Genomic DNA, 27,685 nt, shown 5'->3' with positions numbered 1-27,685 from the left:
GTTGAACAAAAAAACAGTTGTCTGATTATGCCTACTTTAACTCAGAGACTAAACATTCCTACCTGAAACAAACCTGAAGACTGTCTCTGTCTTTGTAATGTCATTTGGATTAATTCCCCTTCCTCTGGAAATATATAAATAAATAAATTCATAATCTTTCTGGCACTAATATGAGAGAACATCCTGGCATCTCTTCACTTGTTACTTATTAATTTTAGAAGTGATTTTACATTTTACTGATTACTTTAAAAGCACAGGGGGGCGGCTTCCATATATGTCAGCCTTTTGTCTGAGATCCTGTGAAGTTCCTGTTTTAGATGTTCAAAAATCTACAGACCAAAGAGATCAGCCTTTGCAATTCAGGTACCTAGACTGTGGAATGAGATAAATTAGGACCCTGGCCCAGTTTCCTGATAATGAAGAATCTCAGAGTCAAACACTATCTCTACTAACAACTGGAGCCTTAACGGTCATGGTCTGGTGCATGCAGCCGCACACAGAATACAGGGTATATAGACTGAGGCACATAATGTGGAACCACAGTTCACAAGTGCAAGTTTCATCCAGAAACTTTGAGCTGTCAGCAACATGTATTGAGGTTAGCACACATATAAGTCCACCATTATAGGTTATGTGAATGGAAACAGATCCAACATGCTAATGCTCATTCAACTGAATCACTTGGATTCAGTTCAAGGTCCACACACTTCATACTTGCGTCATACTTGCGTTTGGCCATGTCGTCGAGCTAATTTGCTTTCTCTGTTGAGTAGCTGTCCGTTAGTCACTCACTATACAGCAGGAAACGACACTTAAATCAAAAGCTCTGTGCCGTGAATTCACTGTACTTAAAAATCAAGTATGTTTTTTCAAACTTGACACGTTTGCGAGTCACTTGAGGTCCATTCAGAATGGGCCCACGACCCACTTTTGGACAGCAACCCACAAGTTGGGAACCACTGACTTAGATCTGCCAATTGCTGGGATGATACATTTTTGGGTGCCCCAAAAGTTAATACAGGCAAGGTGAAATAAGTTGTAACTCCTCCTAATACATACACGTTATTTTATCTATGTATTTTTGGTATTTTCAATTTCACAGCATAAGAGATGCTTTTCAGTTTTAAAGTCTGTTGTGACTTGTTGCCTTTTGGTAAAGTGTTTGTTCAGTGTTCATACAGTGTAATACAGAGGGTTTGAAATGTTACTTTTTGTTAAAATGAAACAGTTCAGCAAAGTCGCCAGTGGGCAAAATGTCATCTCAGTCCCCAGAAAGAGGACTGTGTCTTTCTTTAACAGTTGGCACTAATGTCTGTTTGCAAAAAAAAAAAAAAAAGAAACATATCCTAAATGTTTTTCTCCCCACTTTGCCAAACTTGCATCAAACTGTAAGTACTAAACTGGGCTATGAACCAAACTGTATCTGTTGAGTACTGTTACCAGTATTTGGATTTAAAAAATATGCTTTAATTCCACTACTTTTGGCACAAACATGAACTATAACTAATTCGTTTTTCAAATTAACGCAATTGTAATTACTGAAATTTGTTTGAAGAAAGGTTTTTGCACATCCAACTGTGTCCAATGCAGTTGTGTTGAAACAGAAAACAGAAAATCCCGCACACTGCTCTTGCTCAGCTTCACAGTTTATTAGTAACTAACATTTTGGTCCTCCTGGACCTTCGTCAATAGTGTTCAACACCATTACTTCCATCATTGAGCTTAAATAGAAATTGCTGCACCCATTTCACAGGTGTACATAGGTGCTGTTAATCAGTTAATCAGCTGTGGGTGTGACAGCAGTCTGGGCACCATATGTCACATATCCCACAAACGAAAGAACAAGGAGGAAATTACTGAAATTTAAATGGGCTCTGTAATCTTTACTTTTGTCTTCATCATAGCGGACAAATCCTCCTGTCTCATGTGTGTGTGTTTGAGAGAGACAGAGAGGGGAAGAGAAGGTGGAAGGTGGACTATTGCGCAAAGCATTTCTGTAAGTTTTTAAAAACGTACTAAAAATGCTGTGGGGTCACCCGACCTTATGGCAGAGCAACAAATGATGTCAATCAATCAATCACTGCACAAAGTAGCCAAGAGTTACGGATGTTTAAGCCTATTGTCCTGGAAATATGGACATTATTTTTCCCTCCTCCAGATCAAGGACATGTTGCTGTCTATCTGCAGAATTTCAATTACTGTTATGGTAACAAAGGATAAGCCTCAGTGTGTTTGTTTTCCTCAATAATCTGTTATTTCATTAAGCTTATCATGATATCAAATTACTGTCAAATGTCTCAAAAACTGTTCATTCATTTAATGCTGCCAAAAGAGTTTAAATGAACTCACTTGATTTGAAGGCCTGTCCATAAATAAATTAAACAGGCCTGACAAAACATATCAGTTGTTTTTTGTTCCACTGCTTACTGTTCATCATAGTGATAATGGGTACAATCACAGATAAAATTTGGCAGTTGTCTTGCCCCACACTGTGCCACGGAAACATTAAGATAATATACTTCTATGTGGTTCTTAATCAGAGAACTGAAGCAGATATTTAAAAGTAATGCAAAATTACTTTCCCTTGTGGCTACAGAGATTACTTCTATATGCAGTTAGTGGTAGGGTTAAATATGTGGGTGTTCATTAGCACTCATGTACTAGAATAAGAAAATGACATGTAACCAAAAAATGAATGCAGTAATAAGGGCTACCATGTGTGGATTTGTATCTTTCCCTTTAATATCACCTGCTTCATCCATTGCCTTTTAATGTTTGTAAAGTGTAAACTGTTCCACTCCACAGACAAAAAGCATAACATCCAGGGCATATTCCTTGATAAATATAAAATGAAAGTACACAATGATGCTGCTAAAAAAAATATCCAGTAGCCGACACCTTTCTCCATCAAAGTCTTGTGTAGTCATGACTGTGGGGCATCTGCAGCGCATCACTGCCGTCTGAGCAATGGTGCCTGACATGACTGAGAGGAGAAAGACAAGGATGATGTATACCTAAGCTATTTTAAAACTGAACATGACTGTGTGCTCACAGTGAGTGGTGGTCAACCAGCAATAATGGAAACTGTGAAGGCACACTTACGACGCAGTCAGAATATAAAACTAGGTGGTTTGAGTCTCCGACAATCTTCACACTCATGAACACATTTGGTACAAACATGTGCACCAGCTGTCAAAGGGCCTGCTGTGCAGCACACATCACCACAACTAAAATATGTGTATTACAGCCACTACCAAATGAGGAGGGATGTAATATTGCTGCATTCTTAGCGCTCCAAATGCTTAATAACCTCTAATTACTTTTGATATAATTTGACATGAAAAACATCTGTCTGTTTATGCATGTCTGCCAAAGTAAACTGGAGTCAAAGAGATGATGGAAAAAGCTGCAGCTGTTTCATTCAGTAAACAGAGAACCCAATAAGTGGTCTGAAAAAAAAACAAAAACAGTGTTGCAGCAATCTCTTCCTCTGGAGAAACATTAAGTGTTTTTTAATTTCTTTTCATACTGGGTGAGGTGCATGTCATGCATATATGCATGCTGAGCTTATATGGGGCCCAGGGTATAAAATTAACACCCTGCCATTCTTGACAATTGGGTTAATTTCAGACTGGGTGAAACTATCAACTTTTTCCCATAATTTTGGCAGGCTGCTAATTTGCCTCAGTGGATTGCCCAAAATAGCCCAAATACAAACATAATTTAGTGACTGCAAATTGATGTATAAAAATAACTATGGCACAATGGCGTAGTGATGTCAAACCTGCTGCTGCAAGCCTCTTGCTATTCTCAGTCTGAAACCACATGCCCTCTTTATTACCACATCTCTGAGCGTCGTATAAATTTTAATACATTTAGGGGGACATTTCCACTGAGAGGAGTCTTAAAACACTTCACACATAGGAGATAGAAAACCCATACACTTATGGTAGAAAAGGTTGCATACACATACATATACTTAACAAATACCGCACTTGCTTCACAATGAAACTAAAGACATGTTCAGAGAGGTTTCAGCTGCTATAGGGTTGGGCAATCTTTATTATTATCAATTATTATTACCAATCGTGGTTACTCGAGATCACCAATAGACAATTCTATTTCCAGGGGTGATGGAAGTAGGAAGGGGTGGGGGGAGTTGCGTCACAGGATGCCAGCTTGGAAGACTTAGTTTGTGTCAAAGAAAAATGCAGCATCTTGTATTTGGGGAAGTTTTGGGTTTAAGCTGATGCGAAAAGTGAGCAAAAGGATCAAAATCACCCCGTGGAAGAATCCACAAGAAAAGCACTGGAGCACTCAGATCACTTGTGATGAATTTATTTGTGACTAACGTTTCGACGCCAGCTGCGTCTTCATCAGAGTCAAAAAAACTCTGATGAAGACGCAGCTGGCGTCGAAACGTTAGTCACAAATAAATTCATCACAAGTGATCTGAGTGCTCCAGTGCTTTTCTTGTGGATTCTTCCACGGGGTGATTTTGATCTATATTGTCCTGGTTTGAGAAGCACCGACCTCCAACTGCGGAAGGGCTGAAGCGCAAGAGATTCCCTCTACGTGAGCAAAAGGATGTTGTGTGTAAATAATAAAGCTACTTGTTATCCAAATTGTCGCTCATCCCTTCAATCTATCGCCAATCAATCAATCGCCAATTGTCGCAAGCCTACCCTGTGTTACCTCCCTCAGTGACAGCTTAGGGCCGTAATATACTTGCTGCAAACAATGCAAACGCAACCGCATCATGGCTGCCACGCGTGATCTGCGTTTGTTTGACGCGTCGTACGCACATCTCAACACGAGGTACCGCAACGTGTGCTTGAGATGCAATATTCGTATAACCGCTAGATGCGCTGGTGCGAATGCACACAGTGACCCAACCGGATGATCAGACCAGACCCTTCTTCTTCTTCTCATGAGATTCTTCACGATTTCCGGGTTATATTTCTGTTGTCTGCCCCAAGTGGTGACCGCCAGTATTGTGCATTTTGACTACATAGTGCTGCGCACACAACACGTCAGCAACACGTCACCCTCACAGGTTACCCACAAGGCCACTGCCCGGTAACACCTGCATCATTGGAATGAGGCCAGTCTGGCAATCAAAATGCAAGCTCATTCAGCAAAAAGTTTACCTGGCTGGACTTTTGCTGCAACGTGTGCCTAGCGATTGTTGTGATGAAAGATAAAACTGTTGCTGCCATTGACACCTCCTAGAGTTCTGAAATCCTGTATTTGATTATTAAAGATCTCTGCGCAGCGTTTTAGCATCTGATAAGCCTTCGAACTCATGGATCTGTTACCAGCAACACACCCCTACTATTGTCTTACAGAAGGGCTGTTTTCACTGGTCAAGATTTGGGTTCATATATGTACATCAGCTTTTTGATCAACTGTGTCAAACTATGAAGTCTTCTGAACAAATAAGAAAATAATTTTATCTTCTGCAGATAGATTTCTATAGATATTTACAAGTCAGACATTTCTTACACTAAAAAGAAGACCTTATTAAGATTCAAGCTCCTAATGCAATTGAAAGGTTGTTGATGAATCTACGAATAAATAACTCAATGGGAAAAATGATCTCCAGTATGTATAGTGCATTTTTGACTATGTATAAGACTGATTCCCACTATATTAAATCCAAATGGGAAAATGAGCTGCAATTACCAGAACCAATTCCCACAGAGACCTGGAATAAGATCTGTTCAGGGTCTCACACGGTCATCACATCAAATATATGGAGAGAATTCAGATGGAAACTTATTGTACGCTTCTTTAGAATACCTCATATAACATGTACATTTGATACTTCTGCGTCTAGTGCTTGCTGGAGGGCATGCGGAAGGATGTCGGCTAACTATGTTCATACATTCTGGGCATGTCAAAAGCTTAAGACTTAAGACGAAGATGACAACTGTATGCTTTAATTTGTGTTCCTGCATTTTGGAAATAAAAAATGAGTTCCAAAAAAAGAAGGGCTGTTTCAACAGTCAGCAGCCATGGTAGCAGACCTGTGAGGTCGCACACCACTGAGGCCAAGCAGCGGAGCTTTGAGCCAAATGCTAAAGTCAGTATGCTCACAACATGCACACAGTGACAATGCTAACATGCTGATGTTCAGCAAATACACTGTTTACATGCTCCACATCTTAGTTTATCGCGTGAGCTGGCTGACATTTGCTTATTAGCACTGAACACATAGGGGCAGCTGAGGCCGGGTATGTCAATGTTTTTGCTGGTTTTCAGTCACAAACCACAGTACTGGACATCATTTTGACCTGATGGTGCTACATTGTAAAGTCAGGGAATCATCAAAGTGATTACGGTTAACAACCTACCATTGCCATAAATAGAGCCACATAACGAACATGGTTAAATAATTCAAATCCAAGGCTTACTTAATCCAAGTTACAAGGGCAGGAAGCAGTGCTGGCAGGTGCACTACTGTGCATGAAGTGAGCGCAGAGTAGAGCTCAGTGTATTCACTAACAATATGACACACATATGATGCAGCTCCACCATTCAGGGTATTGTAAGATTTGGGAAAACCCTGCCAATCAGCTCCAGCTTCTACAGACAGCAAGTGCAGGAAAGCCATGGTGTCTTTGTAAGTTTTTTTTAGCTGTAACAGTTTTTAGAAGTTGGAAACTTCTGATGTGTAATTCACAAACAAGTTGGAGAAAAGACTATTAGAGTAATCAAGCCTAGATAATAGATACCTGTCCGATCCAAAATTACTGATAACCACACACATAAACACCCTCATTTCTTTGACTAAATCCTGCACTGGGAACTTCATTGTCCGCCTACGGTACATACTCTCGTAGGGTTGTACAATCTTTGTGTGCACTTTCCAAAGCTGCACCTCACGCCTCTGCAGGATCCAGGCTGTTTTGCAAATGATGAACATGCTTACAAGGTTAGAAAAAGGTTCCTCTTTGGATAGCTGCCAACTGTGGCTTCTGCTACCTGTTCCCACACAGATTTGTCTCTCAAGTTGTTAACGTTGGTTTTCAGTCACAATAAATGTGGATAGTGAGAAAGTTAGGACTTAATATATTTCAATACACGTATCCACTGTAGGTATAGGTATGTTTGTTACAACTTGCCAGCTTGTTTTAGAAATGGCTGCCTACATCAACTGCTCAAGTTGAAGACAGATAAAAGATTTAAATATTTCACATCTCTGCACATTTGATGCATGTACTGTATGTGTGGAAATCAAAAGAAAAACAAAATCCCTGCGGGGACAAATGAAATACATTATTGTTATTATTATGAGCCACACATGGTCAGGATGATTTCATCTCTCTTGTGTAGTAATACTATTCTTTTTGAAAGTAAGCCAAAGAGGCAAACTGGTCCTGCAAATTGGTTCTGACAGTGCAACTTGCATAAATTCATAATAATGTGATGAGGTTTTCACAGTGTTGCGAGAACGGTCAAGCAGTCATATCACATTGTGTGGATAGAAGGCATAAACTCAACAACAGATAGTGAAATATGCCTCAAACCATCACAGAGGTCAATATGTTCGATGATCTACACTACACTGTATTTTCATGATTGTAAATCCAATACTGATTGCAGGGAGGGGATATGTTATTAACATCAGAACCAAGTGATGTCTTGGGCTTTCCAAGAAAGAAACAAGGCTGCTTTGTTGCAGGAGACTGAATGGTGAAAGGAAAGACGGACAACACAGACGTAATGGTAATGCTGGAAAGTACATTAAGCCATCAGCACTGTTTCTAAATAGACAGCACTAAAATAGATAGCAAGGCTGTTGCTGCTTTGTCTGCTGAAGAACAATAAAGGGCATAGCCTACTTTCACAGGTTATTTCTCTTCCAGGTAGTCCACTGGATATAGCTGCTGTTCAGAATATAAACTAGAGCTGCCCTCTGAAAGCTGAAGATTTGAATCATCACTCAGAGACCCCTCAGTCGACTGAGATTATTCAAGTAGAGCAGCCGGGGGCTTTTTGTCAGTCAGTGTGCAGGGTACATCTGAGGACGTTTTGGTCCTCAGATGTAGCTACAAAGTGAGCACTCCTCGCTTTAATGCTGCTCTCCGCTACAGGCAGCTGCAAACCCAGAGCCAGGGTGAGTCTGAGTAAGACCTAGGCAGCTTCTCAAATGAAGAGAGACCTTGCCCTGTCAGGCTCAGGAATAATGGTGTATTATGCCTTCTGCTTAGTAGTGGTGAATTTACAGCTCACAGCAACTCAATATGGAACAATCTCTGGATTTTGTTTAATGACTAGTGTCTGCAAGAAATATTGTTGCAGATTTCTGATGCGTCATTAGTGTAGTTAGCATGCATTAGCTCGGATCGCTGTCACTCTGAATGTCCTGCTAAACCCTGCTCAAACTTTCTACCTGAAAGAGAAATAACCTGTGAAGTTCCTGAGGACTGCCAGTAGACAATAACATTATATATTTAGATTCATATAATGTATCTGGTTTCATGTATATGGAGGATATTACCACAGACAAATAGGTCACAACGTCTACTGTGACATCAGATACTGTATTCACTCATGTCCATGATGACCCGATGATGCCTAGTCTACTGTTCAGAGGAAGCACCGTGCATTGAAGAAAGACTGGCACTAGCTGCCACCATTTTCCTAATGTAAACGTAGATATTGCGCAAGACTAGGAGATTCTGTTTTGTTCATAATCTCAATGAGTGAAAGGGAAACACAAAAACTCTTCTCAGAAAGAACGAGAATGAGCTTATTTATTAAAATGTTTGACTATTAAATCTATAGCTTTATTAAATTTAGCTCATTTAAACTTTTATGAATTTCACATATTAGCACAATCATATCACATTTGATTCAGGCCTACTTGATAGTGTGTAGATGACTTTGGTGCCCTCTATACTCAGGCCAGACAGGACCCCAGGTTCAGCACTTAATAGCAGGGTGTAAGATGCAGGCAGGACCAGCGTACATGGGATGCAATAACCAAGAGGCTGGCATAGTGTACAGGAACATCTGCACTGAGTTCGGGCTGAAAGTCCCAAGGTCAGAACGAATGACACATTCTAAGGTGGTTGAGAATGGCTGAGCTAAGATCCTGTGGGACTTCCAGATCCACACTGACAAACTGGTGATGGCTAACCAACCGGGCATCATGCTGATCGACACACAACAGAAGAAGGCAGTGGTGATAGATGCAGCAATCCTGAGCGACAGTAACATCAGGAAGAAGGAACACAAGAAGCTTGAAAAATACCAAGGACTGGAAGAGGAGCTAGAAAAGATGTGGGGAGCAAAGAGAAGAGTGGTGCCAGTGGTAATCGGAGCACTCGGGGCTGTGATCCCCAAACTGGGAGAGTGGCTCCAGCAGATTCCAGGTGCAACATATGACCAGAAGAGTACAGTCCTGGAAACAGCTAAGATACTGCACAGAGCCCTCAAACTCCCAGGCCTCTGGTAGAGGACCTGAGCTAAGAGGAGGACACACCACCATCCTCCATGGGGGGAGGGTCGGAGGGGAATTTTTATATATTTATATATGACTACCTGTGGGTCCTTGTTGAAAACCTATCGACATCACTGTTTGTAACTTTTAATTTCAAGAAACCTTAACATTACAACATATTAAGTCCCGAATCATGTTCAAGGTAAATATTACAACCTATATTGTACATGTAGTCCTATCAGTGTAATACAGTCCACCATATACACCATTTCCTAGGTTACCAACAACAGCACCCTCAACAAGGTAACTGTACTATTGGTCTGCTTGGCTTGGTACTGGCTACTTAAGCTGCATATTGGGAGTTTTATTTGGTAGAACAATCCATGTAATAATCTCTGCTGCCAAAAATGTGATGCTACAATATGAGATCACTTTGCATATAATATCTTTTCTGCAGACTGTTGTCTCGTACTTTCCCTTAAAGCTCTTTTCGTGCGCCTCCAGCACATGACGGGCACATTTTATGACTTTCGGAAAGGATGTTATGCATTAGCATATGTCCTTGATCTTATCTTCTCTTGATCTTGACCTCACACTGCACATCACAGGTATTACACATGGTATTATCAGGGGTTACTTAGAATGAGTATTACAGGCAATCCAAGACCATAATCTACACCCTTACAGCCCTTTAAACAGGTTGAAACATTAAACAAGATCCTTGTTGCCTGGATAGAAAGAACATTCATTACTTTGAGTAAGATGAAGTGGTATGTGAAACCTATACTTGCTCCTTTGACAAAGAGAACAGACGGCTCGGATCTATGACTGAATGTCTATCAGTGCTTGAATACCAGATAGCCTTTTGTCTGTTGACACTGCTCTGGTAATCTTCTTGATTACGTGACAATTTTAAACACATAAAAGCAGGGCATGTCTTTATTAGCTGAGTTGAAGAGGGTGCTTAAATGTTCTGAGTGACAATCTGGTTGTTCCTGATTAGCAGATTCAAATGGTTGTTTATAACCATTCAGATGTGCCATTTTACATCAGGACCAACAGCCAGCAGGAGACATAGTAATGATATGATTTGGATTTGATTTAAGTTTCAAGTATTCATCAGGGCATTCTTAATGTGAAACTGGATAAGCCTTGAGTCATATATTCTTCACCAGTAAAGCTAGGTAGGAGGCCGCATCTCTCAGTGGGAAAATCTGAAAATTGGGGCATCGAATAAAGCACCGCAGCATGAAGCCGAAGTGTCTGTAACCGCCTCAGTTAGTATCTGAATCTCAAATAAATGTGGTCTGTCCGAAGCTCAGATTTCAAGAACCAAGCTTTTCATCTGTGATGTCATTCTGATTTACAGCCTCGAGCTGCTCCATTGATAATGAATGGGAGACTGACTTTGTGCATTCCTAGAACGTTAGCTTGAAAGATGTCCGGGGTATTGGAACTGACTCCCATCCAATGTCTGCCATCATTTTTAAGCAGTTCTCTATGCAACTGTACATTGGGATGACACCAGAGATGGGGCAAACTCATCTCTCTTATTTCTAGCTTTGGGAGCGAGTGATGAATATTCACCAATACACTCCAAAGTGTTACAGGGCATAGAAATGACATTTTATTTTCCTGACAGCTAGATTTAACCCAGGCTATGTTTCATGATCATGTTTAATGATGTATATCCATATTTGCCATCTGCAATTTAAACATTCATAAGCCAAAAATGTACACATTCTTTCTGACAAATATAACACATCTCTGACAGGAATACACTATCTGAAAGATGGAGTCGTCCCTTGTGGACAAAAATAACTATGTGTGACACAATTTGCAGGAGCTCCACTGTAGTATGCAATAACCACATCTAAAACTAAGAGCGGGGTTTGCTCCTCAACATGACTGAATACTTTGCAGTTACTTATTATTTTTTATAACTCTACTTGGTGCTAAACCTGAAGTGAGTGAAAATATTCTGATCATCTTAAGGTCCCACCACAGCTTCTGTTAATCAGATGGATTCAATGATTCAGTGGATTCAATTGGTAGTAAATTAAATTCATAAACATGATGAGATTATGAAACAAGGTTTCATGATTCAAGATAAGGCATTAAGAGAAGCCTTTTACACCAGCAACCTGGCCCTGTATTAGCAAAGGATAACTGATCATCTGTCATCATCTGTTCTTTGGAAGTAGGGCGGGCGATATGGCCCTAAAACAACATCACCATATTTCAGGGTATTTTTGTGATAATGATATTCTTGATGATGTGAAAAATTAGTAAAAAAAAAAATCTAATTATTAATTTAAGAAAAAAGAAGTGCAAAAAAAATAAGTGATATAGTTTTACAGTATTTATTCAGTAAAAACTAAAAAAAAAAAAGATCTCTCATTTCTTAAGTTTGCAAACAACAGTAACTCAGAGTGAGATTCAGATTCTGTATACAATATTAATAGTTCAACAAAGTAAAATCTAACACAAAAACTAGAGCACAAATTTCTTGTCTTTATTTGAACTTTAAACAGCTCCCAAATACTACTACTGAAAATGTACCCTGGGATCTCTGTCTATAAATCAACAAGTGATTTCCTTCTCTTTTAGGAAAATCCTAACTGATTGAGTTTTTTCCACCTGGACCTTTATGCTCTGCCATTTCTCCTCTAATCATCACGCTGCAACCTGTGATGGGCCGTTATGATACCAGAACTATCGCACATTCACATATGTATATGTAGTTTTTTGTCGAGCCGCAAGTGAGCGAGAGACGTTGTGCTGCTGTCAGAGGAGCCGCTGAATGAGTTCCCGCTGAGCGGTAACTCGCCAAAAGAGTCTGAGAAGTCCCGGGCTGTTCATAAAACATCAGGACGCCACAGTTTATTCCACACTACTGAAGCTGTTCCTCTTTTTGGAACCACCATGGAGTCGCTTTTAGCTATGCTTGTTGTTGCCGAGGGTAACAGTATGAGGTCAATATGTCAACAAGTGGAAACATCGCGAGTATCACAAAATGCCCTTTTCATATCATAATAAAAATCATACCGGTATTATTGTGAACAATATGACATGGCACACCCCTATTTGGAAGTATTTCAGATTTAGGAGAAAACAAATCATGTTCACAAAGTGCATGAGACTTGTGTGTGCGCCATAAAGCAACACAACTAACACCTGAAAAAAGCACCAAGATCTGCAGTACAATGAATCCATGAATCCCCTCACACCACTTTTTTTCAGCTGAAAACTAATGTATATGACTACTTAGTAGAGTTGACAATGGACTCATTTTCATATCTTAACATCTTAGTGCAAAGGATTCGACTTTTATATGGTGTTATAATTATGCATTGCAACTGCCCTCCACTGGTTGAAACCTGGCTATGCAATTCAATTTTCCTATTGGCTGACTTGGTAGCAAATTTGATCACCAACCAACCCCCCTTCCTCTCCTCCAGTACAAAGGAGTGCTCCCCTCCCAGCCCTGCACATGTTGATACCTTTTTCACCCTTCTAGAGGCATTTTTCAAATTTCCAGGGTAGAGGCACTTCAGCCAAAACTCTGGGGTTTAGTTACTCCTTAAGTATTCTAGCCTTCATTCACAAATATTTCAAAGCACCACGGGGGAGAAATCTAATTACTGACTAAAGATGGGTTTTACACTAACCAGGTTACTGCAGTGCATGTAAACTCCAATTTGCAGCCATAACCTGATTTCTCCCAGCAGACTGGTGTCTTGTGTGCATGCAAACATTGCACAGCATTTTCAAAGGAAACAGAAGGCAGAATTTCATCCGCCAGTCTACCTCTCAAACCCGGTGATGTCTATGACTCATATTCTATCCCATCCTGCCTCATTTGTAACTAACTAGGGGGGCTGTGATTACTGTCTATGCTGAACTAACAGCTAAAAGATAAAGAAAGCTGGTACAAGCGTAGCTCAGCCTTGGCATGTAGTGCAGATAGTAATAAGCACCTTAATGCCTCGGAAGCAACCAAGTCATTTCTCTTATCTTTGTAACATAAATCTTCAAAAGAAGTCTGCCAACTTGATTTACAAGTATGGCACTGCTAAATAAGAAAAGCAAGAGACTACAGCTGTGTAGGGCCGTCCTCATGCAGTGCACACAGCCGTGCTTTGAGCTTTAAACTATACATCAGCATGCAGTTTTCCCATAATAACAAGGTCCACATGCGGGGGTTGAGGACAAAGTGTTTACCATGTTCACCATTATTTATCATGTTGCATGGTGACATTTGATGATTGGCAAAAAACACAAAGTACAGCTGAGGCTGTCAGGCATCTCATTATTTTTGATATAATTGTTCATGGACTAAGGCATGGATTACAGTGACCTGATAATGACGCTATAGGAAAATTATAGTTATCACAAAAAGATTCACCCTGAGGTGTATATGTGAAAGTGTACTTTATTTCATGGCAATCCATCCCGGAGTTGTCGAGACTTTACACTCAAAACCACAAATGTCAACCTTTGGCACTGCTAGAGGAAGTCAGCTGATCATCAGAGTCAGTAGGCTTTATGAATGTATGTCAGAGAATTTTTGCAAATCCATCTGGTGCAGCTAGATGAACTAAAATTACTCCACAAACCAGCCAAGTTGCAATTACAGTTTACATTCATGTCTGTCCAGACTCATATGAGGCCATGACAGTTGACAGCGCTTCAAATATGCATGTTGCGGCAAAGAAGCTATGAATTCTAAAACTTGGATGCTTCGTACACATCTTCAGCGGGGCAGCAAAGACGATCTATACAATCAGCAGTGTTTCAAGGTGGACACCCAAGATTAGCGTCACTAATTAAGTATCTGACCAAATGTCTCCCCTTCTCTTCCTGAGTTAGGCCCTGATCACACAGAAAGCATTTTAGCAGCAGGAGATGCCTTTTTGTAATTGTTTTTAATGAGAATGAAGCTTTTTGTTTGCAGTTTTTGCATTGCGACCCACTTCACGTTTCTGCGCTTTCAGAGCCTGGCGTTTGATATAGTTTGCCGGATTGCTCTGAACGCTGCTTTTCTCCTTGAGTTGAAGTGTTTTCAACTCAAGCAACAACATATCGTGAAAATCCATCCGATGGTTGTTGAGATATTTCAGTTTAGAAAGTGACCGCACAGTCCATCAACTTCGTCATCCCTCGAGCCGAGACGCCAACAGCATTCACCAAACTCCTACAGCCATTCCACATTAGCTTTAAAGGTCAAGTAGACGGGGAGATATTGATGTTGCATTGTTGCAGGGGAGCAGCTGACAGGCGGCAGCTGTAGGTCAGGAGGTAGTTGAGTTTGTTGGGTAAACGCAGAGTTAGTGGGTCAACCCTTCAAATAACTCAACAGACCCCAAATTGCTCCCAGTGTGTGAATGGGTGAATAGCAAACAGTGAAGCGCTTTGTCCTACCAAGGTTGAAAATCTAAAGGAAAGTGCAGTCCATTTACTGTCACCATTTTACGACTGAAAGAGATGCATGGTTCAATCTCCAGAGCAACATTTCTATTGTTGAGCGGCACACACTGTACCCTGCCTGCATATTTGTATTGCTGGAAAATGAGATCCAAACATAAAATATGAATGACCAATCATTTTAATGTCTGTTCAGCCTAATGTGAGGATTAAACTAATCCACCATCTCACTACAATATGCTGGAAATTAATTGGTGAATGCTCCATATATCTTATTAACTGAGGGATGCAAATTACCAGCTGACGACCCAAATATATCTGACAATACAGAGAGCTTTCAGATGTTTCTCTTCTGAAAGTGATGCAAATATTTCACGATTCTTTGTATTTTAAAGAAAACAAATACGCACACAAACATATATTCAGTATATGTTTCCCTACAATGGAAAAATCAATGATTACCTTCCTACAATAAACAGGAGCAGCAAAAATCCACCAATAATTCCTACAAGTTTTGGTATGAAGCAGAATTTACAATCAATATTTCCTAACGAGGGACCATCACAGAGCAGAAACCATGCGCCATTCTGTTGACAACGAGCTGTGTGCGACTCCAAAGACTCAAGGAGGTTTTGATTAACCTTAATTTCATTGCAGTGTTAACAGTTATGAGCCAGAAAATGCCAGCATCATTAAAATCGCCCCAAGCATCATTATGGTGCCCACAAACTTGGCATCATTGTTTCAGTGAAGCAGCTCCGGGATCTCTCTCTCTCCTGACGACGCCATCAATACAGTGTTGGCTCTGCAGCTTTAGGGGGAGAAAAAGTCTTTGAATGTCAAGTGAGTTACAAGACAAAAAGGTTGGTTTTCTGTTCACAGAATCACACATATTACATGATCTGTAAACGCTTTTCTCTGTTTTGTGTGCTCGTGGAACAGATTTTACTCTGATGCTGCTCATGCTGAGGCCAACACATTACTTTTTACGTACTGCAGTGATCCTCTCCCAAGTCTGTGCCACAGTACAGTGTGGAGAACTAGCAACTATCATTCTGCTCTATAGTCTCTTCACGTACATAGGGGGGGAGATGCTGCAGTGAAAGAACACAGGGATTCCCTTGGAGAGAGGGGAATAAAAAAAACACATATTCTATGATGACACTATTAATCTAAGTTGACAATCCCACCATATTCTGGGGGAAACTGGCTGAATAATGCAGTGAGGGCCAGCACTCATAAAAAAGACATTTATTTCCATCAGCTTTAAAAAATCTGGTGATGGAAAACAAAATAGTTTGGTTGAATTTATCGGTCGTTTACTTAAAATGTGATTTTCTCTGATCACGCGTGGAGTAAACACATTAAATCAGATTAAGCAGTTTGACTCAGATTATTTGCATCTCAGAGACTGAACATTTTACGATGATATTTAAACCGGCGAATCAAAATATGCTCATGCAAATAATGTTGCAGCGCAGCGTAACACATCAAAGGCCCGTTTTATGGCGCAATCAGGATAAGCACAAAGTGATTTACAACAGAAACAGAAGTAATTATGCTGACCGTTTATCTCCACAATATTCTATAATTGCTGGCTTTATTTGCACATCAAACATTAACATATGTTCTCCACTACTAAAGAGAAACAATAGCATTAACAAGACGAGTGGTCTAATTAGGGGGCAAGTAGACGGGAAAGTGCAGGCTGTTACTGGCCACTTTAAATCTGATTAACAAAGACCTTCAGCATCTGGAGACCAGACAGAGTTACCATATCTTGAATTATTAAAAAAATAATGGCTTGTTAGGTGCATAAACCATACAAAAATATAAATGGTGTACCGAGGTAGTCACAATGCACTGTATGTAAGTGTGTAATTGAGCCTCGCTGCATGTCCAGCCCTCCCGTTTGCTCTCTAATCCAAAAGGAGCAGGTGCTCTGTGCACTAATCCCGCCTTTCAGCTATGCTCTAATTATATATTGATGACCTAGCAATCATCACAACTGGATGTGATCATAGAATTAAGACCAGTGTGTTTGTGTGTGTGTGTGAGAGAGGGAAAGAGACAGATTAGGGAACAGAGAGAACGTGATTGAACCCTTATCAGACGTGTGCACTGAATTATAAAAAAAAATGCAGCACGTTTCGCATATCACACACACACACACACACACACACACACACACACACACACACACACACACACACACACACGCATTTCACATCAACAAGCACAAACACAACTGCTTTAAATGCTCGGCTGCGTACACATACAGAGCAGCAGTGCTCGTTTTGTTTGAGTAACACAGACTCACAGCTCCACAAAATCAAATTGGCCACTTGGGTAGCTCCAGCCAGATTCGCCCAGATGTTTCCTCTCCTGCTACTTTGCGATTATTAAGCAGAGCTGGGAGGTCCAAAGTCCTGATCAGCAAAATTAAAGCCAACCTTGTGAGAATATCAAACATATTTTCGATATGGCTTTTCAAACTTGAGGTGCTCACCAAACCGAATGCACTAAATCAGATATTAGACATATTTTAACATTCAATACCAACTATTTTGAGGTTAAGGAAAGATCATCCAGCTCTAAGACACAGTGCAAACCCCAGACTCAGGATGTCAAGGGTTAGGGCAATGTTAGTGTTAAGGGATTTAAGGGTTTGTACACTACTGCCTGCACACTGACACTGAATGTTGGCAGTGAACTACAGCTGGAGAATATACAGAATAAATCTGACTGAACAGTATTTTAGCTTTTTCATCATGTGGAAAATGTCGGCATCATAAAAGTCTTGTGATTACAACATGTACCATGAATTATATTTATTATAATACACTACATTAACGGTCTGCAGTGACAATGAAGGCGACATGAAGGTACATTATATGAAGACCCACTGCAGTGTTTTATCTCTAGTTTGAGAGATTAGGTCATGGAAGTCTACTCAAGAGTTTTCAGATCAGGGCAGGGGGATATAGGGACTATTTCTGACCTAATATCTTTCTGTTTTTGATCAGATTTTTGATCAATAATGATCAGTAATGTGGATATAATGACTAAGTGGGTAAAGGCAAATAATAGAACAGCTAGAACGGTCTGGTACATTTAGAAAATGACATCACTTTACTGTGATGCAGACTTTGAACCAGAGAAAGAAAGCACTTTGGATATTACGATATCCAAAATCTATCCAGTCTCATATATCAGTATAATACTGATATACTGCTCAGCCCTACTGCAGATTCTACTTTGTTCGGTCTGTTGCTGTCAGGTAGCATGGTAGCTACTGATAGCTAACCTGTCTTGTTATGAGGCTAAAAGACCGATGTCAACAAAAATGAAGGAGCAGATCAGTGAGCAGACTTTCAGTTTCTACCTTGCCTGCATTGAAACTTAAGTCCCTTTAACACTGCCAGATTTTCCGCAAATGTTGGGCCGTTTTGTGAGCGTTTAGACACACAGAGCCGGATTGGCGAGTTGATCCGAGGTGCCCAATTTTCCGCCTCGTAGGGTAGTCATAGTGGCGGAACCCTTTTAGTTTAAACAGACTGAGGCGGCCTTCTGCAACGAGAGGGGCTGTTGATGACTTGTGGGAGGAGCTGTTGACGCCGCACGTGCGAGCCACTGGCGGTGGATAAACAGGAAACAACTGAGAGCCGGAATTAGCGAGCAGCTAGTAGCAAGAGGGGAACACAAACTTGACAGACACAGTAAAGATGAGCAACTGGGGAAACAAAGAATTGCATGTCCTCCTTGTCCTCGCAAACTAAGAGGTCATTAACCGTCAGATGACGGGGACGGTGAAGAACGGGCCGACTTACGAGAGAATCGCCGAAGGACTGACCAGCCGTGGCTTCCCTCCCACGTCACTGTTTACGTCACACACTGAGCCACACGTTTTGTTACTTGCTCACGCCCCCCATTACCCTGAAAAAGGTGCATTCTGTATAAACAAAAGTAGGTAGGCAGCATTTTGCTGCACTCCCCGATTTTGTTTTTATATTGCCAATGCTGAAAAGAGACTGATTGGGCTTTCCTGCAAATTTGCACAATTCCTATCTAAAAAGGGCTTTATATTCAAATGGATGCTGTGAGGCATGTACTGACAGTACACAGATTTATGGGTTGGGATCATGCAGAATTTGATCATAATTTCTTATTAATTTGTACCTGTGTTTTATAAGTATCTGATACAGTGTGTAGCAGCAGAATAGTAAACTGCACAGCTCCAATTACAACGAGCAGGCAGGAGTAATGACAGGCACTTCACCATATAAAATGAGTCTGCTTGTGCTTTCCACCTAATTAAATGTGTACGTAGTAAACAGTGACAGTGGACTATATATAGATACATATAAACCTGCAGAAAATTGACTCAACAGGGAGTATTGTTATGAAAACAATTATGAATGTCCTTATGCTTACCCTGCATGTAACTTAGGTATCAATCCATCTATAAAAACATGTAGCACAGATGACAGACTGTACTTGAAAAGCAGACATTTGATTTGTCATTTTCATATTCAGATAACGAAATTGGATGTTACATTTTTTTTTTTTTTCAATTCAGGTCTCTGCCCCAAACACACATCCTCACACCTGCCAATTTCCTGTGCAACAACTCAAAAGCAGCGAGGTGGCCAACAGTTAGTCAACTGTGTTCACTTGTGGCAAACAACAAAGCAATACGCCTTGTTCAGGGATCAAGACTTTTTTACCCCACTTGGCAAAAGGGTTACAAATTATGCCCTTGCTATTTGTACAGCGCTGCGCTGAAAGCCCCATACATCAATTTGTTCCCCTGTTGACAACTACTATTGTTTGAAACCAGGGGAATTCAGGACTATGGGTGTCTGAAGATTCATCATAGTAAGGCATGGTGCTACATGCTTGGGGGTGTCTAACTGGAGTGTTAGCCCGCTGTTGTGCTAACCTCAGAGGACGTGTTACTGCCTTCCAGGTGCAACTAATGGAATAAAAATTACAGCCGTCTCATGTAGGTCTGAGGAAGTTCACTTTTAATTAGGAGAAATTGCCCCTAAATTTGAACCACACATTTAATTTCCAGCCAAACAACTTCAGTTTAAAATTCTGAACTAATATCCACTTTCCAAAAGAAGCATCACGAATTCAAAGATCATTTCTAAGCGTATTAATCACTTCCCACGATTTAAGAGTGAAAGGTGCATAAATCAGAAAATGAAAATGAACACACAACATCAAGCTCCTACAACAGGCAAGATGATGTGTCTGGAAAATATAGATAAAAAAGGTAAGCAGTAGACTTAAAAAAAAAAAAAGGTCAAGGCTTCAAACAGACTAACTACACAACACGATATGAAGCAACAGAGTATGGTCCAACTAATCACAAGCTCGGTGGAGAGAACGAGTGTGAGGGATTGAATTAACTTTAAGGAGAGAAGCTAATGAGTCCAGGGCGGCTGAGGAAAACACTCACGTAGGCTGGCTCATCTCATTAATTGTTTAAACCTGCTAACACATTTAACACTTTCTACAGCTGCCTCCTAGCCCTTCAATCCTAGTGGCAAACCAGCAGACACATGGTCTGGTGTGTTGTTCAGGGGGAAAGCCTGCACTGCTCTGTGAGAGCTACAGAGGAGAGATGGTATTTTGCATCCGCACTCCACATTTTCTCTGTTTGCCATCATTTCAGCTCCCTCAAATCTTTTAATGCCGTGTCAAGGCTTCTCTGTGGCCAGTTGTCTTGGGTCTAAAAACAGAAGCGCCACGGCTGAGCACAACATACGAATGAGGTGATGAAAGCAAGGCGTTGACAAAAAAACTGAGAAAACAGCTCAAACAGTGCAGAAGTTTTAAGTTGCTCCCTTTGTTTCGTCTTCACACAGACTGGCGCAGTTGTCACTTCGCTTTCTATCAGACGAGCTTTTGTGTGGCTGTCTTTGGTGCAAGTTCAGAGATGAGCGTGACGAGGCAGAGACGAGACAAAGATATTGTTTCCTTCCAAAAAGAGGGTACTTTCCATCCCATGAATGATTGGTCTGAGGGCTTGTAACAACAAAAGGGCACAGAGTGATGGAAAGGTGAGGGGAGCTTTGTGTTGGAGTGCCGCTCTCAATTTTCAGCGCTATATAATTCAAATAACAAGCATTATTTCTTCTTTGTTTTCGGGATTCTCTGACAATATAAAGACTACAAAATATGACGCTCATGCAAACTGAAACTGGACTTAAATTACCATCAAATAATCTCCACACTTTTACTACACAGGGAGGAATGCAAGCCGATACCGTGTCTCATTTTACGCCTAGCTCCTCAATATGTCATAATATTAACAGCTTGCGGTGCTAACATGAAGTTTTTATTGTCTTACTTTTGCACAGCTATAAGACTGCTGATGACTGTGGCTTTAATAGGAGGCGTATGATGAATTACTCAAAGAGCTTGTCACAACAATTACTGTAAGTCCACTGAAGGTATATCGCAGCGGCTATCGGATGAAGCTGGACCGCAGCCCAGGCCGGCACTTGCACTGGACTTCACTGGTGAGAAAGAGTCAAACATTCAATATAAATCAGTTTAATTCGCAAATATATTAAAATATATTCCATGTTTAGGTTCATGTGAGGAGAAAAAAGACCAAACTACTGTGTTAAGAGCTACTGTGCCGAAGCAAAGGCGCAATAACAGAAGGGATTCCCCTACTGCTGGTTGAATAGGTTCGATTAAACCACTTGTTGTGGACATTCAGTGTATCCAGGGGCATAATGTTTAAGGTCAAGCATGCATTTCAGCGACTGATACGATTACTTGCATCATCAGCCTGTGGAGGATTTTTACTCTGATTGCCTCATTCAAGTGGATGTCAGCCTTCCTCAAGATGCAATGATTTATCAGCATGTAGAGTGAATCCACCTTGGCAGGAACACCACATAAAAGAATGCTAAACTGACTCCTTTTTAATAAAGCCCTTCAGCCAACACTGCTCTCTGATTTCCTATAAGCTGTTGCTCAGTATACAGTGGGCTGAGAGGACCCACACGCTCCAGGCAACAGCTGATACAAATCACGAATTTGCAGAGACAAGATAAAAGCTAGGAGACGGCACGCTCATTTATGGACACACTGATTTCCCACTGCTGTTGTCGGAAGCTTTCCGTCATTGAGAAAACACACACACACACCCCTCACGCTTCCCTCTCTCTCCTCATATCCAGCTGCCCCTATCCTATGAGATAGAAATCTCTTCAATCTGATTAACTGCTTTTGGATTTAGCTCATAGGCTGCGTAAACAAAGGAGCCTATAGAAAACAAGCCTTGTCTTCCCAATAGAGATCTACTCTGAATGTGAGTTACACTTTATGGGTTGTGTCTGGCACCTGTCAGTGGGTCCGCAGAAGCAGCAGCTTGGATAAATTAAACATGTTACGCTTCATTTGAGCAACTGGGTTTCTATCCCCTCGTGACTATCTGCTTCTCTTAAGTGAAAACCTCCAAGAATACAAAATACAGTAGTACGCTGAAATGAAAACAAAGCCAGGACCCAGAAAATGGGCTTATTTCACAACGCCTAAGCCGAGGCCTTTTGTCTTAACTCAGTCAAGTACAATTCCACCCCGACAATCAATGAGCGAACAACTGTTGATAAAATATAGCCCCCTGCAAATGTTATCATGCTTCTGAGCAGCACCCGTCCTCCACATGGAATCTTATACTTTCTTGGCTCTTCTGACTGATGGTAAATTTGCTCTTCAGCGCAGCCAAGGATTTTAAATGTATTTGTTTGTCTATCTTTTTTGACCTCGGCCAAACAAAGCCAGACAGACGGGTGATTACGTTGTTTGCTTTCCCCATTCACTGACATGAATGAATATAAAGGCGAATGCTCGGCAAAGATGGAATCTTATTACGTGCCATTTGTATGGTTTCTGTGTGACAGAAGAGAAGAGATGAAACACATTTAGAAGGATAATTGCTTTGGTCAATAACGGCTGGTTGCCTGTTTTACATTCCATTACGGGGAGGACGGGCTCTGGGCCGTTTCATCACAGAGAGATAAATAAAAGGATGGTGGAGCCAGAAGAGACCCGTATCCCAGGTAAATGAGTGCTTTATGAGGAAGATTAGCGCAAATCCCCCACACACAGAGCATCGGCGCATGTGGGCTGAGGGAGGCTTTCGGATGCAGGCTTGGCTACCTCCATCTCACACATTCCCCCGGCAATCGATCAAAGCCCCAAATCACAGCTGCACACACAGAGAGGAAGGAGTAGGTGAGACAGTATGACAGCCTGAATTGGAGGCTACTGCGCTGACGAATGGCAGCCTCATCTGACACAGAGCCACCCAATCATACTCTTGGGATACAAACATGCACATAAGGTGCATGCATATGTGCGCACACACAATTCCTCTCCTTCTCAACCACCCACAAAGCAATGCCCAGAGCACATATTGCAGGGGAGTGGAGCATCTGTGGAATACTATTCTGATTGTATAAACAAGCTCTGGATTCTATCTTCAGTCAGAGCTGCTCATTAAACTCTATTAACCTCCAGCACTAATATCTGCAGGGAGAGCTGAGACAAACACACACCTGCTCCACTTAAGAGGAATGCATTTCTCATTCCCTCAATGAACATATAGCTCCTCCCAAAGCAGCAGTCAGCACTCCCCTTCACATACACACTATGTATTCGCACGTACACTCTCACACTCATCAACAAAATGCAGATGGCAACCGCTCAGAACTCATAGCAAGGAGCTATGAAGGTGAGAGAGGAAAAGAGAAGGGAAAATAGAGAGAGCAGAGAAGTGGGTGCAGGTGATGGAGAGGCCAGGGGAAGATGGGGAAAGAAGAGAAAAAGAGGAGCAGAATAGTTGCACCTGACCCACTCAAGTGCCGTGTGTCTGCTCTATGCATCAGCGATTCCTGTGCTGCTGTAGCACGGGTACACCACAGTAAAGACAACCTGCGTGGGGAGCACACAACTCATTAATGGAGCCCCCTGTCACATCTGTATGACAAACACCATCTGTATTCACTCACTCAGACACACACCTCTGCTTTACCCAGGGAGAGCAGAACAAATACACACACCAAGAACAACTAGAATTTATTTATCTTTAATTTAAAATACAATCAAAATGACAATCCAATATGTCTGACAAAACATCTCCCACAACCAACCTGCCCCCAGGAGATCATCAGCTGAGCGACTGTACTCTATTACACTACAACACCGCAGCAGTCCCAGCAGAAAAAGTAGTATTAATATGTATTGCATTACCAAAGCAACAGAGAGAAACAATCCCAACAGTGTAATCCACGCCACTTGAGTGCAGGAGCATTTACCATGCAGAATACAGAATGAAACGCAGAACACATAAGCGAGGAGCAAACTGCAGGTACATACCGTTGGGGCTCTCCTCATCAATGGTCACTATGGTTGCAGGGGGGCCAGGCCGGGACAGCTTACACTCTGCAGAAAGAAAAAGCAAATGAGCAATCAGGAAAAACAATCCCTCTTTGCAACATTTACATAATTTACTTTGCAATCTCAACTGTGCTTCATGGCAGCTTATGAAAATGACTGCATATCGTGGAGAGTAAAATGCGTTTCAGAGGGAGATATTCAATTTACTCATACACTACATTTATTTGACAGCTATATCTTTCTCCAGATTGCACATTTTAAATAAAGTATATCATGAACTTTTAAAATGCATCGCATTGTTAAAGAATAAATCAGTGATCCCCAACCTTTGTGGCTTAAAAAGTGTCTACTTCAGGCCCCTTGTCACTTCTCAGATGTCTATGAGGTTTTAGAAGTTCCACCAAAGAGACGTTTGCCCTTCAGCTTCTTGTATATTTCATTCATATAACTGTTTGAGGCCCAAATATGTCAAATATTGAATATTTTACCAATAAAGCAACAATTAAACTAGCAGGGGTGCAAACGGTGACACAGATTCAAACCTTGTAAGGGTGTCCTGATGGAGGTGTGCCCCCCAGGAAGTACATTTTTTTAGAATATCAGCTTTAATATGTGGCTTTCCAGTCGATTTTAGTGTGAGAATATAGGGGGAAAACTAGTTAGACTCAATGTAATCTTACTGCTACAAAAGTAATGAATGTGGTACGTCAGTTCAGTCACAAGAGTGCAAAGTCCAAAATTTTATTAAAGTACATTGTACTACGTAAAAATTCAAGAGGGTTTTGCTCTTTACTGCTGTTGCAACCCCTGTTTGGTCAATTAAAAGACCTCACGACGATAAATTGATTTCACAAGCACAGTAACTGAAAGAAAAACTGTCACAAGGTCATTTCAGTTCAGCTTCTGTCGTTTTCTATGAGCTTGACATTTGCTCTCTTTTCAAACTAATTAAGCTCCTGTAGTAAGCTTTCCATTTAACTGTATCATAAGTGATATTGGTCCATTCCAGCTAACTGTCTACTTTTTGTTCATTTATTTGAAAAATCTTTACATTAAACTGTTGCTCCTCAGTACTGTAAGAGTTAAGGCACTCAAAGGAGATGGTGGCATGTGATTGGCCCTCAATCTATTGAGAACAAATATCTGCTGATGATCGGTGGCCGATCAATGGGAGCACCCTTCTTTTTATAATCTTGCTAATCTCAGACTCTAGCTGCTTCGAGTAGAGAAATTTGTAGTTTATCTGATTCAAAAGTTATAGACAAAACGGTTTTCAGGTGGCAGCCATATTGGATTTTGCCATATATGTACCAAAATTTGGTGCTTATATCAGGCAATTTTTCAGTTATGTCGCCCCACTATAGAAGAAACACTGGGCTGAATTCACAAAAGGATTGCGTAGCTTTTGCAGCCGCTAAACCGGTAAAAATGGAGCAAACCGATACCGTCTAATTCACAAAGCACGCGCAGAGGGTGAAATGCTCCACTAACTGCGCTGCCAAGCAGATTGCGTCTCGGTGCTCCGGTGTTATTTGCACGTATTTAAATGAGGTAATATGCATATATTTGGCGCAAAAATTGCCCCTTTCTATGCAAATGAGCCTCATTGATAAACAACGTCTAATTCACTAACACCAGCGCTAATAGCCACACGCAGTTTGAGTGAAGTAAATAACGTCTTTAGAAAGCTGGTGCAAACTGGGCGCTCCTCTGTGGAAGCCTCTCGCCCAGACTTTCCAGTGATCGTGGCAGCAGTGATCGTCTGTTAAATCAGTCTGTAAATAATATTTTGACATTATTATTATAATCATTATTACTTTAATGGCATCCGAAGATATTGATGCGTTGAACAGGTGACAGTCTGCGGTCGTTCTCAAAACGCACTTCTGTCACGCACTTCAAAAGCAACTTTCAATAATTTATTTTACAAAACGGGGGAAACAAACGTGAACAAAAACGGTTCCATAATTCATATTAAATTCAAAAGATAACGAAAAAACAGCTACAAGTGAGAGGGAATAGTGATAAAGTGGTCAAACTTGGTCAAATCCACAGCCTCAACCCATCCGACACTGTTAGACTGACTCACCAGCAGACATCACTACATGAGGGTATACAGTATTCAGTACTTTGCCAAACAAAGTCTGCCATTGTTCTGCCACGGTGTTCTTGGCGCAAAGCCAGCATTTATACTTTGCCATGTGTGGCTTATTGCAATCAGGGGCAAATCAGGGGCAAACTGCACTCAGCTGCCAAACTTTGTGGGCGTGTTTGCGCTGGTATATCATTAGCGCAATATCCTTTGTGAATAGGACGTTAAGACGGAGCAAACTGCGGGTGCAAGTGAAGTGCAATTCAAGGTGCTATCAGCAGCCGCAGTTCATTCTTTGTGAATTCGGCCCACTGTCTTTTGTTTGCTAAGGCTAAACAACTCAACCTTATCGGACTAATTAGCATTCCCAAGCTTGAAACATCGTCATATAAGCTAAGTAAGGCTATCATAATGCTACTGTCAGAGATTTTTACCTAAAGGCATGTGGGCAGTCAAAAACTGACTGTCCTTGCAGACCCAGACCCTCCAACCCCATTTTAAAACCTGTTTTAGATCCAAAATGGTGATTTGCCAAAAGCCGTGAAGTTTGCACCCCTGTAAAAGTCAAAAAATAAACACAAATATATGTAGCAGAACTTTGCTTTTCGTCTTTCTGAACCACAGATTTATCTTGGGACCCACTGGGGCCAGAGCTCTACTATTGGTTGGGAATCACCGGACTTAAGTACCTTATTTTATTTATAAAGTAATAAAAACTAGCTTCACCTCGACCAGCTCCAGCAGTAAATGCATCAGCATTAATGCTTTATGACTGTAACATATCCTCCTGGGACCCTGTGTCCTCATATGGGGACATCACATTTTGGGTTTACCGGACCTTATGCGTCATTCTGCTTAACTTAGACTTCTTGTCCTCGTTTGTGGATCATTTTGTGCCATCTTGTGTCAGTTAGAGCACAATACACTAATCCATGTAAAAACAAGATGGCAGCCATCTCTGTCATAGTCTCGCCACCAGACAATCAGAGATCTCCGCCTTCTGATAGTCTGGAGACACTCCTTTCTAAAGTGTGTTTAACACACCGGCGAAAATGGCCGGCAACAAAGCAAGGCCTCTTGCATTTTTAAAAAGGATACGCCCTCCCGGAAATGTGCACTCCCCCTTTTCTCGTCCGCAAGGAAACAAACACACAGAGAGCTTGAAAACGGATGCCGAGAGATTTAACTCCGTTTTATCAAACGTGTGCTCAGTCCACAAGATTGTGGAAATGAAGGACTTACAGCGAAAAGAGTTCAGCGAGCCACCGAAGGACCGCCCTGCAGATTTA

General features: G+C 41.1%; 1 protein-coding gene across 1 annotated transcript in view; it reads right to left on the bottom strand.

Annotated features, from left to right (window-relative positions):
• Positions 1–27,685, bottom strand: part of LOC126407096 (protocadherin-15-like) — a 329,125-nt gene that overhangs the window by 180,703 nt on the left and 120,737 nt on the right. Inside the window, exon 5 of the mRNA XM_050071779.1 lies at positions 24,284–24,349. Within this exon, the coding sequence (XP_049927736.1) occupies positions 24,284–24,349 (66 nt within the window). The remainder of the gene's footprint in view (positions 1–24,283; positions 24,350–27,685) is intronic.

This window comes from Epinephelus moara, chromosome 19, assembly GCF_006386435.1.
Source record: "Epinephelus moara isolate mb chromosome 19, YSFRI_EMoa_1.0, whole genome shotgun sequence".
Lineage (NCBI taxonomy): Eukaryota > Metazoa > Chordata > Actinopteri > Perciformes > Serranidae > Epinephelus > Epinephelus moara.
This window is presented reverse-complemented; position numbering and strand designations above follow the sequence as displayed.